The sequence below is a fragment of the Coccidioides posadasii genome, chromosome 1 (genome assembly GCF_018416015.2).
Source record: "Coccidioides posadasii str. Silveira chromosome 1, complete sequence".
In the NCBI taxonomy this organism is placed as follows: Eukaryota; Fungi; Ascomycota; class Eurotiomycetes; order Onygenales; family Onygenaceae; genus Coccidioides; species Coccidioides posadasii.
Window position 1 is genome coordinate 6,586,432 of NC_089407.1, and position 15,342 is coordinate 6,601,773.

Below are 15,342 nucleotides of genomic sequence, written 5' to 3' on the forward strand. Positions count from 1 at the left end.
CACGATGGGACGAGGTAGCGGTGCAGTGACGTGAAATTCGCCCGGGTGAGATGTCTTGCATTGAGCATCTATTAAGATCAATGTTGGCTTATGAGCCCTCTAAACGGATCAATGCCAGGAATGTTGTCAAATAAGAATATATGCAGAAATGAGGTCTCCCAGCATTAAAACAAGTTTACAAAGCTTGATCTAGCTCGAGGTCGTCCAAAACCCCTTCTTTTCAGGATAGTCTCGGCCCCAGTGCAGGAAAAGGACATATGGCCTTAATCACAAACGAAGGCTGCTGGAATTACAGCTTTGAAGCTCCTCCTGCCGAATACTCCAACAAGGCTTCGTTCCACAGGTGAACAAGAGGGCCGTTTTTCCCATATACCGGGTCCTGGGTTGGCATCTCCACTCTTAAAATTTCTTTTCTCTGAGTGTTGATATCAATGGGGTTTCTGCCAAATTCATTTCGCCATCGCAGTGCACCCTACTCAAGTGTCAAAGCTGACCGGATTCTGCCAGGAAAGCCCGAAAGGGATATTTAGTCGTTTTTACCTTTGGGTAGACACCAACATATCGGTAGTCTCCCTTACTTTCGAGAGAGCAGTGCGTGGTTCCAGCAGGCAGGACAATTACATCTCCCGTATTGACGGGGATGTAGACACCGCCCTCGTCGTCGAATCTTCCACGGCCAATGATGAGGGTCGAAGAACCCTGGAAAATTCCTAAATTTGGATATATGCATTACTGATTCTGACTTCAATGATGACAACGATTGCCACATCCACTCCCATTCTCTTTTGCTGTATAATACCAGGCGGTTTGAGTGTACGACAAAGGACGCACCATAGCATTCATGGGTATTTGGGTGGAAATGATGAGTCGCGATGTGGCCCCATGTCCCCTCAGATGACGCTCAAATGTCAGAAATCCAAACGTATTTTTTATTAGAGGTGCACCCGGGGAAAAGAATAGAGCGCACTCACTCTTTTCTCCCAACCGTTGGCCTGTAGAAACTCGGAGGTCGACTCCTCGTTGATGGGGTGGGGAAGTATTCCTCGATATAGTAGCACAGGCAAAGGGCTGTTTGGAGAATGCAAAGTTGGCTGCAGATAGAACTTCTCGACGGGTGCCGATTTGGGCATGCTGACGGCTAATGATCTAGTCTATCAATGGTAGAGGTCTCATCGTTCAAAAAGACCAGGAGTTTTCATCAGGCCTGGACTCTCGCTCTATGTATATATCTCCCAAAGACACAGTTGGAGACTGCCATGCGGGGAACAAGAGTAGCAGAGCGTGAGGGGTCAGCGGATGGGGAAAAGATGGCTGAACTGGGAAGTATAACCCGGTCGGTGGTTCTGCTTGATTGGCGAGCGTGACACAAGCCCCATGCACCAAATGCGGTGATCAGTACGGAGGAGGGAGTACAGAGGGCTTTGTTTTATCCTGCTGTATCACACCGTTTTAAAAAAGGTGAAAAAAAAAAAAAAAAAGGATCCGTCATCGGCTCCCAGGGAATAAAAAGCAAAAAAGAAATGCTTTGTTTTGTATCCGCTGAGCCGGAATCGAGCCGGCGACCTTTCGGTAGCATGGGAACTCCTTTACAGCCGAACGTGATAGCCAACTACACCATCAGCGGTTGTTGAGATCCACACCGGGAAATAGTACTCATCAGCACATAATTGCTTGCCAAACAAAGCTGACTATCCCGTTTGCCTCTTCAAGTCTACGGAGTAAGAAAGTCTAACTACACGAGTCCCTGTATATCTCTGAGCACTGAAAGCTCCAGAAATGAAGAGCAAACCCGGATTCTGGCTGCTCCTCTTTCCTGCACCGAAAACGCACACGCGGAAAACTATTACCAGCATAATTGTAAACCCGATCCCGTCATAGACACGTGACCCATTTATTGGGCCGATCTGGGCTGGGACAAAGGCGGTCGGCCATATATCATGAACGGTGTGAATAATGCAAATGTAAAGCTATTGAAAGGGTTTCGATTTATTTATCGTAGAGTTGCTATGTACGGGCAGGTAAACTATGGAATATACTCTACTTGCGATAATTCTTCAGGTTTGATGTCTTTTTCTCACTGGCCAGCACATGCCTGGCGAGAAGCCTCGCGTGGTCCTTGAATCCTGCATGACTCTTTCTCGCCTATACCTGATGCAGGGCCTTTGATACCTCTAAGCTCTTTCCCGGTCGGTCGAAAAAAAGGAGTTTCCGTTCCCTATTCGGCCCGAAGCGCCTAGACATACGAAGAACTTCCAGGATGTCGTCATACCGGAACGTCCATTGTATGCTTAACACAGCCTATATATATCGTCGATTACTGACAGAAGGGACTTGAAGGCGTAGCAAACTTCCCTCGAAGCTCATGCGCATCATAACAAAATTTGCAGCTTGCCTGGGGAACAAGTTGCGGACTTGCTCTCGCCGTCTAAGATTCCAAGGGTGCCATAGCACCAATGGTAGATCCATCTACGGGGGAAGGAAGCCGTCACGGCATCGATGCTCCGGAGGTAGATGCCTCGTGATCTATTGTGGTAAATTGCTTCGACGTGCCAGTGAATCACATCTTTCGGAAAGTGTTCGCCGATGCACTCCGGCGGTCTTTTGCAGAGCGGTATGATCCTCTGCTTTCAGGCTCTGCCATCGGTTTTACGCGCGACTTAGCCCGAGGAGCGAAGGTAACGGTCTTTTCGCCAACTGCACGACTAGTGGCAGCCGGCCGCTCTTTAGCTCGCGTCTTCTGGACTCGGGACTCAAACGACCGATCGCGAGACTTGGCCGTTCTAAAAGATGACGAAATTTCCATCTTTGGTTGAGGCCGCTTTGTTCGTTTATAGGAAGCTGTTGATATGGATGTAGATGATTTAGGCTTGGCAGGGCTTTCATGCTCGTTCGACGATTCATCGGAGCTCGAGCCGGGGACCTCGTCAATGGCTTCTTCCTCGACAGCCGTTAATCCTCTTTCACGCTTTTCGGCTGGGGCAGTTGCGCTGCTTGGATTCAAAGCTAAGAACTCCCTCGACGTTTCGTCCACAGCAAATTCTTCGTCTTCGAATAGCTTGGCGAAACGAGGATCGTGCAGTATACCCTTTCCTGTAGAGGCTGCCTCGGGTTTGGCGCTGCTTTCATCACCACCTTGTGCCAGAATTTTCTGAGCTTGACGTCTCTCATGGCGCTCCTCTTTCTCGAGAAGCTTCTCAGCCAACTTCTTGTTGACCTTTGCGGCAACCTTCTTCTTTCCGCGGATGCGGCTTTCACGCTCTTTATCAATCTTCTCCTTGATCCGTTTTGCACGCTCTTCTTCCCAAACAAATGGATTAGTAATAAGGCGAGCCTCCTCATACAGCCGCTGTGCCACAAAATAACCATGCATATATGGTCGGAGAAGCGACGTCCTTCCAATAAGGTGGTCCAGATTCAGAGACCGTAACTGTGGTACTGTCAAGAATTTGTAGTTGTCATAGACAGAGCCCGCCTGACCCGTGTTAAACGCATGCGGATCATTCGGGTCTTCTGCCATCTCTTCAACGAGGTTATCCAGGAACGCACACCATCTCGGGGCCGGACCAAGCTGAGGAATAAAGAAGGCATGTTGCTGTCTTCCTTCGTTAGCAGTTAATATCATCCCGCTGTCTTTGCACCAAGCAACACAATTGATATCAACCGCCGGTTCGACTGATGTCCACGGCGTGCCGTCCCTTGCATCCCAAATCTTAATAATCCGCTTATCGGATGAGAGAATTTTTGGATCGGTTGTTTGTTCTCGCGTGGACGTCGAGGGTGTAAGGAAATTAAGTGTGTGGATGGGATAGCCATATCCTTGATCTTTTTTAAGCAAAGGCACTGGCGAACGTAAATCGTATAAGTATATAAGTCCCTGAGAGGAACCCGTCGCAAGAGTTAAACCAGATCTGTGAAACTGCAGAGCTGTAATTTCGGATCTCCCTTCTCCAGGCTGAGAATCCGAGGGGGGTAAAAGTACTGCAGCTCTCCCCTTTGCTCGTGAATCCCATAGTTCCACGGTTCCTAAAGAGGTTCCAAATGCCAACATATTATGACTTTCTTCAGCTACAGCTCCGGTATTCACACTTCCTGTATTTATGCCACCTTGCAAAGCCCCTCCTCCGGCCGAGGTGAAATCGTCGCCACCGACGTCTACTTCGTAGCTCCGCATATACCTCCCCTGTTCCAGATTTAGTCGGAACACTTCACCCATACCATCTTGATTGACTCCTACGGCAGGAACCAGCGCCTCGGCCGACTGCCTATCATACACTAGGTCGCGGCCATATCGCGGTAAGCGCGTCGTATAATGACAGCCTTGGGGAGTGTGAAATTCCAACGAACGGTCCGCCTGTAAATGTAAGGATTTTGAGTAGTCCGATGAAAGAATTTGAAAGGTTGTATTTAAAGAAATAGTATGCCGCGCCCACGAGAGGGATAAATGCGGTAGGTAGTGTGTATGGATCTGGGGTTTGTACGTTCCTGTTGCCCCGTTGGTTACATCATCCAATTTTGAAATTTAACAGGGGGCCCGAAAAAAAAAAAAATATCTTACCTGTACTCATTACCCACTGTCCATCCTCACTGACTCGGATACACTGGCTGGCTTCCTCAAACTCGAAGTCTTGCAACAATTCCACCCTGTTTGCGTACTCGGGGTCAGCTTTCAAGCTCCGCTTCCGCCTCCGAGCCAGCCATTCTGGAAGGGGGCGTGCGGTAGAAGAGCCAGAGATAGTATAAACCGGAACTGTGGAGTGGTTTGTGAGCTTCATCTCTGCAGCACGCACGCCTGTAGACTGAGCTCCGTCCGTGTCGGCAAGAGGTAGAAATATCCTTTGCGACGAAAAATCGAAATAATTATCTGATGCCAAGATCTGCAGAGCTCAAAGTGGGTGCTAGTCCGGATGCGGTATGGTACGGCATTAAGGTCCTTGGCGCCGAAGATCTTCAAATCCGATATCAAACATCGCATCTCGACTCCAAGGCTCGCGTCCATGGATTGCCGAGTCGATGTTGCCCCATAACACTGCCGTTGCTGGGTTTCTCTGTTTATTCTCGGGGATAAAAAGCGCCGCCCGTGCTAGTTATACAGCTGTGATCATAATAGGCAGACCTTTCCTGCCTTGGCAATCTGACATCACAGACTGTTCTCCCGACCATGCGGAGACTCTATGAGGACGTTGGAAGCCAAGCGTATTTCGATTCTTTAAGATAGGCACAGAGGTGCTTTGTTTGGCGTTGGAAATGAATCTCCGCCATTTCCTATTTTATATGCCTTTATGCGACCCAATTTCCATGGCGGCCAGTCGTGGTGATAAGGACAACTTGATGCATAATGGAGTTCCCAGCGGGGGCGGTCACTAATTTTCGGATGACCGTAAGTTTAACTCCGTTCCGCTTGATCTCTTGCTTCAAAGCCGACTTATATTTCTAGGAAATATACTCCACCATACACTGGAAGATATATTACATTGAATCCCATCAGCTACCTTCCCCTGGCGCTGGTGTGTTAGAGGGTCCAAGTTCGGCTCTTGCAATCGAACTTGAATCTGCAATCCTTTTAATACGGGACCAAGGATGCCTTGTTGACGCTATTCCGGGTGGAAATGGCGTGTGGGTATTTTCACATAATGGTGAATTTGATCAACTCCAACCATTTTCTGTGTTGGAAAGTGACTGCTCCTTGACTACCCTTCAAATTGGGGCGATTACATTTAAGCGTAAGTTGATGTAGTCTCAACATCCTAGGTCATACGGTGTGCTAATTTTGGGATGTAGAATTCCATGCAGAGTTTACACCACTCGGATATCTCATTAAGCGCCTTATGGCGGAGCCCCAAGGAACTATTTTCTCTCCATTGTCTCAACAAAAGTTTGCAAATACAAATGAGGATTGTCCGATTAACCGAGAAATTGTGACGTCGTCGGCGTTTTATAAAGCATTCACCTCTGCCATTGCGGGTTCGCTTTCCCTCCGTGCGACACAATTACATGGAGCAATACCCCTTGGGAAAAGAGCTTTATTTACCACCTCAGCCCCTGACGAAAAGCTTGGTCAAGGTATTAACGCCGACCCAACCTTGGGGCCTAGATCGCTTCTCTCGACCCTTAACATTGAATTTAGTTTCAAATCTCTCATTATATCCTGGCGTACCATCCCACAGTGGGGATTGCAGCAACTATCTACGATCGCGGGTGCTGATAGTATAAGTGATGTGTCCTTACATGAAGACATATGGCTTGCACCAACAGGGTCCCTCTGTCGGTATATCGGAGCAGACCCAGGACATTCAAGCGGTCCCCAGTGGGATCCGTCAGTTGGTGACTATGGCGAGTTCGAATACCCTGGAGGAGGAAACCTTCTTCATCTAAGAGAGTGGAAACGAGCTGTCTGCGTAAGACTCCGAATGTTTGGGCTTGGTTCGGTTGACCCAGACACGGAAACATGGATCGAGGTGGAAGCACTTAATCCGTTCGAATCTCGGTTGGGTGGAACAGCAGGGGAGAATAGAAAGTCAATCGCGTATAAAAGATTTCTCTGGCCTGCTCGGTTATGCTTCAAACGCTCCAGTGAACAATGTCTCGCGCTTGATAAGAGAGCTGAATATCTTGATGCCGCAACTTTGGACCCATTGAGCCTGGCTGAAAAGTGGGTTACAGAAATGACTACCAGGACATCGCCAGAAGATCAGATGGCTGTCGAGACACACGTTGCGGAAGGAATGCAACCTGAGGCTACGGGAACTACGGAGAAAACCAGCAGCTCAGAAATATTTGCCAGTTTGGCTCGAAAGTTTGATTTTTCGGATTTGTCTGCAGGAGCTGTTTATCCAACTCCACCTGGTGCTGTTACCGCAACCGGCCTGGTTGCTGCTGGTTCCTCCGATATACTGACTCTTCCTGGCGGGTCCAGCTTAAGCCATGCTCACCCACAAAATACATCTCGGCGTTCTGATGTGAACATATCAGGTGCGGGTTGTCAGTCAACGTCAAATTCGTTACCGCCGGTTGATATAACGACCACTGCATTGGAAATTGGATCAGGCATGTATGATACAACTGCAGATGACGATTTGTTCGATGAGCTTGATGGTGACTTTGCTCCAAAGCAAATCACAGAGGCTGATTTCAACTTCTTTGACGAGCCAGATTTTACAGCATTCCCAGGCAGTATTGATGTATCAATGGGCAGAGTTGATACCAGCCTTCAAAATAGTCATGGGGCCCACGACCGGGACGCTCTCGACATTGCCGGCACATCTCACGATGCGGTTGAGCGTCCCGCGGGCTCAGCAGAGCCAGAAGAAAGGAAAGATTCTATGAGGAACCGCGAGCACCGTGTGGTTTTGGTTCCTCCCGCTGTTTCTAGCCCGAAGGAAAACGTTCAGGCGGACCTACCTATTGAATCTAGAAACATTATCTCCCCCACACCCGCAACCCCCCATCAACCTCTCAGCCCTTCGATTATTAGGAAGATTTTGTTCTCAGGCCACTCTGGTATTCCTACCACAACGTCATTTGACAAACACCCAACAAACCGGAAGGCCAGGAGCGGCTACGAACCCTTGTCTTTCGGAGAGGAACTCAGTCTTTCGGATGGGAAATACGAATTGGATGGGAGGTTTTGGTTTCTCCCCAACGCCGAGAGCGATCAGATGGAAATGCATCCGTCAGATATACCCAGAGTTGGTATCCCTGAGTGGCGCAATGAAGAACGGCGTGCGCTTCCCATGGAAGATTCGTCTAGAGACCGATTGAAGAGTGGCATGCAATCTAGTTCAGACTCTTCTGCTGAGCCTAGCGAGGACGATAGTGAGCCTGAGACTACCCCTCTAGATTATTCTAACCGTGGTCTCCGCGTACTTTCGGCCTCAAGAGATAATAGCCAGCGCTTCAAGGACCTAGACTTTACGCCGTCTCCATTGGAGCCATTGACGGTTAATACCGAATTCTCGAATACGGGAATGGACGCGAATACGCTGTCATTTCTACGGACACTTCTTTTCAGGGCCATCGATTGGACTTTAGATGGTTATTTTACGTCAACAAGCGGGCGTTTCCCAGTACTTCTCCGAAGAGATGATTTGATCCAGGTTGCACAGATCGTTGTGGACCAAGTCACCCAGTCTAGCTTGAGTCATGTTTTGGAGAGACGCACTTCGATTGGGCTTGACCAACAGAACGCTCTACCCCTCAGTTCTACAAGTAAGGATAGCTGGTATGGCAAGTTTAGTAACTTTGACATCAAGCGTTATACGGCCATCGACGTTGACACTTCAATTCAAGGTCTGCGGAAAGATTTCCGATATCTGACCGTCGGTTCGATGTCAAAATTAGATCCTCCTCATATAAGGATTCATCGTGGGAAAGGCGAGCTTGAAGTTCTTCCTCCCGCCATATTCTTCTGGGAGCCGTTCGGGTTCGAGCCTACACAAGGCCAAAAGGACATCCTTGCCTATTGTATCTATCCAGAAAGCGCAGAGGAAGGTGCAGACGCGTTTCTTGCTAGGATGGGCTTGCTATATTCAAGTGCCAACCTTGGACAACATTCTCGCCCACAAGACTCGAAGGGCTTAATTCCATGGGGTTTAGAGTGCACAAGTATTCATGATTATACAGCGATTATGAATAGATTGCAAACTACATGCGAGCATCTTGGTAAGGGTCTTATTTGAACTTCACATATGTTTGCTAATATTTCAATAGGTGATGTTATTTCCTGTTTACCTCCAGGTAGCGAGAACATACTCGTATATATTGCCAATCCATTTCCGTATGAAGCCGCAGTCGTCGATATTTGTACGGCGTTTCTTTTTCTATTTCGAAAATACGTGTCCAATTTTGAAAAGCATACTATTCGGCTTAACGAGGTCGCTTTACAAATAATTCCCTTAGATTTTATCGCGTCTTTAACTTCGCTTGTGGTACCCTCTCAACAAGATTATCTACATTTAGCGTTCGAAGTTTACTCTCGTTGTCCTCCTAAAAGCCGCTCCTCTGATCTTCTTGGCTGTGCACCACCGTTCACTTTGGCTAAACCGGCTCCCAAGATTGTTCCGTTCAAGCTTACACCAGATTCCGGGTCTCCTTTGGCCGAAAAGCATTCTATCCATGTTGCATATTCTCAGAGCATCGATCAGCGTTGGGTCACGGCTGCCTGGACGGATAATTTAGGAAGAGATCAGTTGACAATGACCTACTGCTTACGTGAAAGGGGCTCCACCATCTCTAGACCAGCCTCTGAAATCAGAGCAGACATATGGAGCGTCACACGGCATATCATTGGCAAATCCCATACTTACTGGCGGGTTATGGTGGTCAAGGATGAACCCCTGGAGTTGGACGAAGCAGAAGGTATCAGTAATACCTTGCAAGGCGATGCCCATCCTTAAAAATAAGTTTCGGCTAACTTCCTTTTCATAGCTTGGGTGTCTATGGCACAACATCATAACCAAACCAAGCCCACTAAAATCGAGTTAACGCTGCTCAGTGTCAATCCGAAGCCTTGCCTCTTTTTCAAACTCCCTCCTCCACCCCTCCAACCGAGTACATTGACTGGACCCACCACGTCGACCCCAGTCTCGACTCCAAATCCTAGCATGCCTTCTCCCGACCCATCCGCTGCCGCACCTACTCCTCCCCCATCGTCGGCTGAACAAGCACAAACACCTATCGCACAATCTCTCGACCCTGCCGACTCTGAAACTATTCTTATTGACAAAACAGAGGAAACTTGGTCCATTACTTTGTCCCACCGCGTCAATATCTCACCTTCTCTAGCCAATTATCACCCAGCACTCGCCAGCGGATACCTTCTCCGTCGCCGCGATGGAACTAGCGACACGGAGGGACTGGCCTCATTGTGCGTGAACTTAATTTTCACTCACTCCCGCATTCCAAGCGAAATGGTGCTGAAGGATACATTGCGTGTATACCGTGACCTCGTAACTCTGGCAAGGACAAAAGGAATTTTCCACGCACAAGGTGACGATGTCCTCCCCTGGCACATATCTACTGCAGTGAAGGGAAGGGAGTTTTTAGGAGTTGTTCTATAAACATTTCGAATCTAGTCTTTGTCTTTATTCCTATGTCGTGTTTCTACATTCGATGTTTCCCTTTTGCTATATACCCACTTTAGGGCAGTTCGGTTTTTCTTCGCTGCGCACTTGTTGTTTGGACTCTAGTCTTTTGAAGTTATGAGGGGACGGAGCTAAGGGTTTGAATTGGATTTGTAATATCCTGCCGTCGAGGCTTGGAGACGTATGTATATACATTGCATGGAAATACTCCTTCCAGTTGTGATTGATATCCTTAACATATTTTGGTTTATTTGACAAGGATGGAGATTCGAATACCCTCTTGGCCCTCTTGGGATTTCCCAGCAGCTATAAGCTTGAAATAGGGAGAAAATTAGGTAGAGCGTTTGGGGTTCAGCCAATCCTGTTGTGGAATGGAGAGATATATCGGCACCACGGAGTAGGGTATTCCCTTTTGGAGTCTAGCATTTGCAATTACCCTCACATGAACGGAGATCCCTGCTCATCATTAGGGGAGGGGAGGGGGTTTATCCTGCCGGGTGTCTTAGGGCGCCGAAAGTCGTAAGATTGGGTATACTACGCTGAGTGGCGTTGCATTTCCGCCCCTAGAGAGGTTGATAGGGATAATTGGTTGGAGCTAAGAAAGACGGAAATGGCGCCAAAGCAAAAAAAATGGGATTGTTCCAAGAAACAGCGGGATGTCTGGGCTTCGGGGAAGGCGTAGTCCGTAACTGAGCGCGGAAAAGAGACAGCTGCTCCAAAGCAAGGGGCCTGTATTGGGAAGGCTTTGGTGGTTTAATGGTCAGAAATGGCATGCATGTGACGTGACGGTACATGTGACGTGACGGTATCCCGCAGTGAATGCCGTTATAGCCTCGTGATTGGAGAACCAGAAGGACTAGACATCGATGTCGAAGTGAAATACCAACAGACCTTGTAGATTGTTGCCCCAAAGACGGCCGAGAGGGAGAAAAGGAAAAACAGGTTTGCCACTGACGTGAAAGTGCAAACGGCTCAATGAACGTATTTTCTTGGCAGCAGACAGGGAGAAAAAAAAGAAAGAAGGATCATGAGTTACTAGATGGAAGTCATCTAGGCAACAAGGCAGACCCTCTGTTCATGATGTTGTTGAATGCACTCGATGACCTCATCACTTTATCCCTGTTGGAGACAAGGATCCCGAATGTATGGTCTGTTGGAAGAGGCACTTCACCTGCTCGTCAAAAACAGCAAGTGGCATCCGTACTCCAAGGCCCATGACGGTGTCACCCAGCTTCTGACAAAGATCCGCCGGGGACGTTTTGGCCTCGGCGGGTATCACAATATATGCCAAGAAAGTATGGAGCAAACCCTCAAAGGCCAAAGGTTGGGTGAATAATGGAATCTACCAAGCCGCAAGGCAAACGCCCGCTTGTAGTGGCAAAAAAATAAACCACTCGCTCCCGCTATCAAGAGAAAGCTTGGAGGGCGCCAGATGGAACTCCAGGGGCATTAGGGGATGTCTCAACAAGGTCAACGATCCAAGTTCGGGCAATTCTGATCAGCCTTGGGTAATCGTAAAACGCACAGCCCCTGACCTTGAATGATCAAGCTAGAGTCCAGAATGGTGGAAATAGGAATTGAGATTGGTATAGACCAACAGGCAGAGAAGGGGTTGGTACCACAGGGACAGGTCGTCACTTTCAGCCCCTGTTCTGGTGGTCGAATTCTAGGTCTCCACCAGCGTGGATCAGGAAAAGGTTCACCAATGTATGGGCATCAAAATAGAATTGAATTGCGATTGCATTGGCTGCAAGAAGGAGTAAAGTCTTGGGTTGGTGTCTGTTGGATGAGAGCGAACACGACGGGATGAAGTTTGGCGCCAGATGCGACGGCTGTGGCTGGATATGTGGCTGGAGGTATGGCTGATTTGCTGAGCTTTCCCTAGACAGGACTAGCGGCTGTTGAGCGGACGGTCTAGCTGATTATGGATTAGCGCGCATAACGAGCCGCAATGAGGCTGTGTGGGCAGTTGGACGAACGGTAAAGTGGACAACAGCGAAGACGACCTCGACCACAGATCCAAGACAATGATACGGTAATGGCAGGATTCTGAGAGGTGCACAGCCAGGCGCTCTTGACAGCTCCGTTCCTGAATAGGAGCCCCCAGAGTCTGTTCAGCGTGTAGGTTGGAACAGCCTCTCGGCCCTCAAGTGTGGCTCCAAGCGAACTAATCAGAGACTAAAACCAGTGGCAGCACAGCCTTACCCGGGGCCAGAACGGAGAGACGCTGGCGGGGTGCGGGTCTTGAAGGAGCAGAGTGAGGAGGAGTGCAAGCCCAGGATTATCGGAGGATACTGGGCAAGTGATGGCTTGAGTCATTGACGCAGTGGGGTGGACGAACTCTCTGGGGTGCACCTCCTCGCCACCCGTTCGCCAGCCGACATCAAGTCCTCATTGGGCAATGCTGTCGACTCACGTTTTCTGCAGAAACGACAGCATTATTAGGGTTCTTAGTGAAATGTGTCATCATTGGCGAAAGCTCCCTATTGTCAACCATCCCGGGACAAACTCTCTGCTTCTAGCCAAACACCAAGAACATGGTCGGGGTCAGCCGGAGGAAGAGCAAAATACCCTTTAAACATGAGCGCAGGCCAGCAGTTCAATGCCTGGCAGTATCGGTCGCTCACGTCAGTTGTGTGGAGAGCGCTCTACACCAGCCAGCATTGCAGCAGCCGCCTGACTCCCGCGAACTCCCCCCGGAGTCTTGACTCTTGGCCCAGCGGCCACGCCCGTTCGGGCTTAGCGTCACTGCAAGGCAGAGCAGGACGGAGAAACCATCTGCCTGTCGACGGATACCGTATCGTTACGCCGTATCAAGTCCGTTTAAGCGCCAAATCATCTGACGTCAGTGCACGGTGACCGTATCGTACGGATGACGGTGGGCTATTTTTACCGCTAACCCAGGCACCCAACCCTCCATCCACCACAGCCATCATTGGTCAGGAGGCGATCTAAGCTTCATGCGCTCTCCTGGGTGCGCAGACACTTGCCGGGGTGCAGTCATCAGATATGGATGGTCCTGGGGCTACAAATACCGCTGCGAACCCCTCCCCGCTGCTCCAGAGCTGATCAATCATTTTCTGCATTCTATCTGCAATTCTCCATTGGAACTCGAAAACTGCGAAGTCTGCAACAAGGTGTGGTATACTTTGTATTCATAGCAGCGAAACCTCTATCTGCGCGAAGCACGCTTCTCCCCTCCGAGTGCTACTCCTATAAAGGGGCTCTTCTCTAGCCCATCGTATCTGGCCTCGTACCATTTCAAAATGCCGTCCTTCGTCGCCCCCTGCTCCCCCCAGGCCCAGGGGCCCGTCGCCCGCCCACCGCTCGATGACGAGTGGTACGTGATGGAGCGTTATGCCGCCCACGCCTCACACTGTGCTCCATGTGCCCATCCTTACACAACACTCCGAACCGGCCAGTCTCTTTGCGCACGCGGCGCTCGCCATGTCACCAACATGGCTCAATATGTCTACACCCACAACGGCAAAGCCTACTCCGTCGCGGCGAAAAACCGCGGTCTTGTCCACGAAATCGAAATCCCAGCCAACTTTGAGGCTGTCTCTGAATTGATGCGTGCACTTGAGTACGGCCTCAAGATTAAGAAAGCACAGGCTCGCGTTGTCGTCCACGACCAACGAAGTGACGCTGAGCAAGGACCTGCAACGCCCGTTACCCCAGCGGGCCCCCAGATGCTTGAAACGCCTGTCGCGATGCAACCTGGTAATCGTGACGATTCTAAGGCTCTTACGATCCAGCAAACCAAGGCCATTCAGAAGCGCCCCGACGATGGCAACTTGCGCGGCACCTTGTACAAAGAAGACTTGTCTGTCAAGCCTCTCGAAAAGCACTACACTGGTCCTCGAATCAAGACTCCTCATCAGTATCTCCGATGAATTAGTTCGGGGTCACATTCGAACGCGACACTCTTCAATTTCAAGACGCCAAACATATTTTCTTATAGCGTTCCTGGCTATTGTGGGATTGATCCAAGAACTTTTATCAACAGCTTTACGCTCTAATCAAAAGAATATTCCGGGCAACCGACGCCAATTTTTTTTCCGTTCCGGCAAAAATTCCCTTATTTGGCAAGGCGGTTAGTTTGCTTTGGTGGCGAGCTGGAATGATCACGTCCGCCTGAATGCGCTTTTCGCTCGGTCACATGTGGGGGGGTTGTTTGGAGGCACCGTCTATAACCCTGACCCCAAGGAGAGAAATTGATGAGAAGGTCCGGAACAGAGAAAAGTTCCAGACAAGGGAAGAAGAATAAAGAGAGACAAGAAAGAGGAGACTTGTCTTTTGCAGCATATTTTGCCAACATTGTTGCTTGTTACATTGTGCTGCTCTTGTTAATGTCCAGATACCTACTTGTACTTTTATGTACCATACGCTGTGTATATTATCCTACCAGCCCAACTATGTAACTACAGCTGGAGGAAAAGCATTCCTCTGCAGACATTTATTAAATAAATTTGCTTTGTCTGCTACTTTGTCTTCCATCCCGCATCAATAGCTCCATCCGTAGCGACCCTTAATCAGTATCCTAGCCGAAAAAAGAAAAAAGAAAAAAAAAAGGGTGGAAAGAAAAATACTCAAGTTATGACGTGAGCTGCAGAAGGTGTGCATATGATGTACAAAGTACGGAGTAGTATGTCCTGCATCTCTGATAAATGTACTCCGTGCTCCGTACGGAGTAATAACGAAAACAAGCAGCCAACACCACCAATCACTCGTTGGAAGTTATCGCTTGGCTAAACCCTGACCAGCTGAACCCAAACCTCACCCCCCTGGGGCAAACACCCAAAACCGATAAAATCTATTTTGAACCATGATGCCTAAACTGATCACAATAAGGCTCTTCCTTTCTTACTATCTCGGACTAGCCAGGGAAAGATGGCCGATCCACGAACTCCTTCCGATTCCCAATCCAGTTAACCACAACGTCATCCTCCTGGTTCCAAACTAGCTGGTTCTTGGCACCATTGCTTTGACCGGGATTTCTGTTGGTTCGTTTGGCGTGGGGCAGTGCTTGGCTTGTGCTTTCGGGGGCGAGTGAAAGCGTCGAGCCTCAGTCCATATTTAGATGCCCAGTCGAATCGTGAGAGGTCCCGTGAGCAACCAATGGTCGTTGCCTGAATTTCACTTCGAATTGCCGGTTGTCCTCCGTAAACGAACTGGATATCTTAACTAATAGATGCCTCTTGGAGCTTCTGATGTACTCCGTCATACTTCTTACATTTTGAACCTGGGGAAGTACCTTTGG

General features: G+C 49.1%; 4 protein-coding genes and 1 non-coding gene across 5 annotated transcripts; 2 read left to right on the forward strand and 3 right to left on the reverse strand.

Annotated features, from left to right (window-relative positions):
• Positions 1-41: 41 nt before the first annotated feature.
• On the reverse strand, positions 42-1,382 carry D8B26_001949 (uncharacterized protein). The gene is made up of 4 exons (XM_003065899.2): positions 972-1,382; positions 832-889; positions 541-710; positions 42-472 (listed from the first exon to the last, which is right to left on the reverse strand). The coding sequence occupies exons 1-4, from the start codon at positions 1,128-1,130 to the stop codon at positions 290-292; spliced, it is 570 nt and encodes a 189-aa protein (XP_003065945.1). The 5' UTR covers positions 1,131-1,382; the 3' UTR covers positions 42-289.
• Positions 1,383-1,535: 153 nt separating this feature from the next.
• On the reverse strand, positions 1,536-1,624 carry D8B26_001950. Its single transcript has one exon. It is a non-coding gene; the product is annotated as a tRNA-Tyr (tRNA).
• Positions 1,625-1,976: 352 nt separating this feature from the next.
• On the reverse strand, positions 1,977-4,810 carry D8B26_001951 (uncharacterized protein). The gene is made up of 2 exons (XM_066123690.1): positions 4,556-4,810; positions 1,977-4,482 (listed from the first exon to the last, which is right to left on the reverse strand). Exons 1-2 carry the CDS (start codon positions 4,770-4,772, stop codon positions 2,558-2,560), a joined length of 2,142 nt encoding a protein of 713 aa, XP_065979765.1. The 5' UTR covers positions 4,773-4,810; the 3' UTR covers positions 1,977-2,557.
• Positions 4,811-5,216: 406 nt separating this feature from the next.
• On the forward strand, positions 5,217-10,295 carry SSN2 (mediator of RNA polymerase II transcription subunit 13). The gene is made up of 5 exons (XM_003065901.2): positions 5,217-5,377; positions 5,435-5,720; positions 5,779-8,658; positions 8,707-9,354; positions 9,424-10,295. The coding sequence occupies exons 1-5, from the start codon at positions 5,336-5,338 to the stop codon at positions 10,053-10,055; spliced, it is 4,488 nt and encodes a 1,495-aa protein (XP_003065947.2). The 5' UTR covers positions 5,217-5,335; the 3' UTR covers positions 10,056-10,295.
• Positions 10,296-13,345: 3,050 nt separating this feature from the next.
• D8B26_001953 (uncharacterized protein) lies at positions 13,346-13,975 on the forward strand (the record flags this gene model as incomplete). Its single annotated transcript, XM_003065902.2, has 1 exon — positions 13,346-13,975. One exon carries the CDS (start codon positions 13,346-13,348, stop codon positions 13,973-13,975), a length of 630 nt encoding a protein of 209 aa, XP_003065948.1.
• Between the last annotated feature and the right edge of the window lie 1,367 nt (positions 13,976-15,342).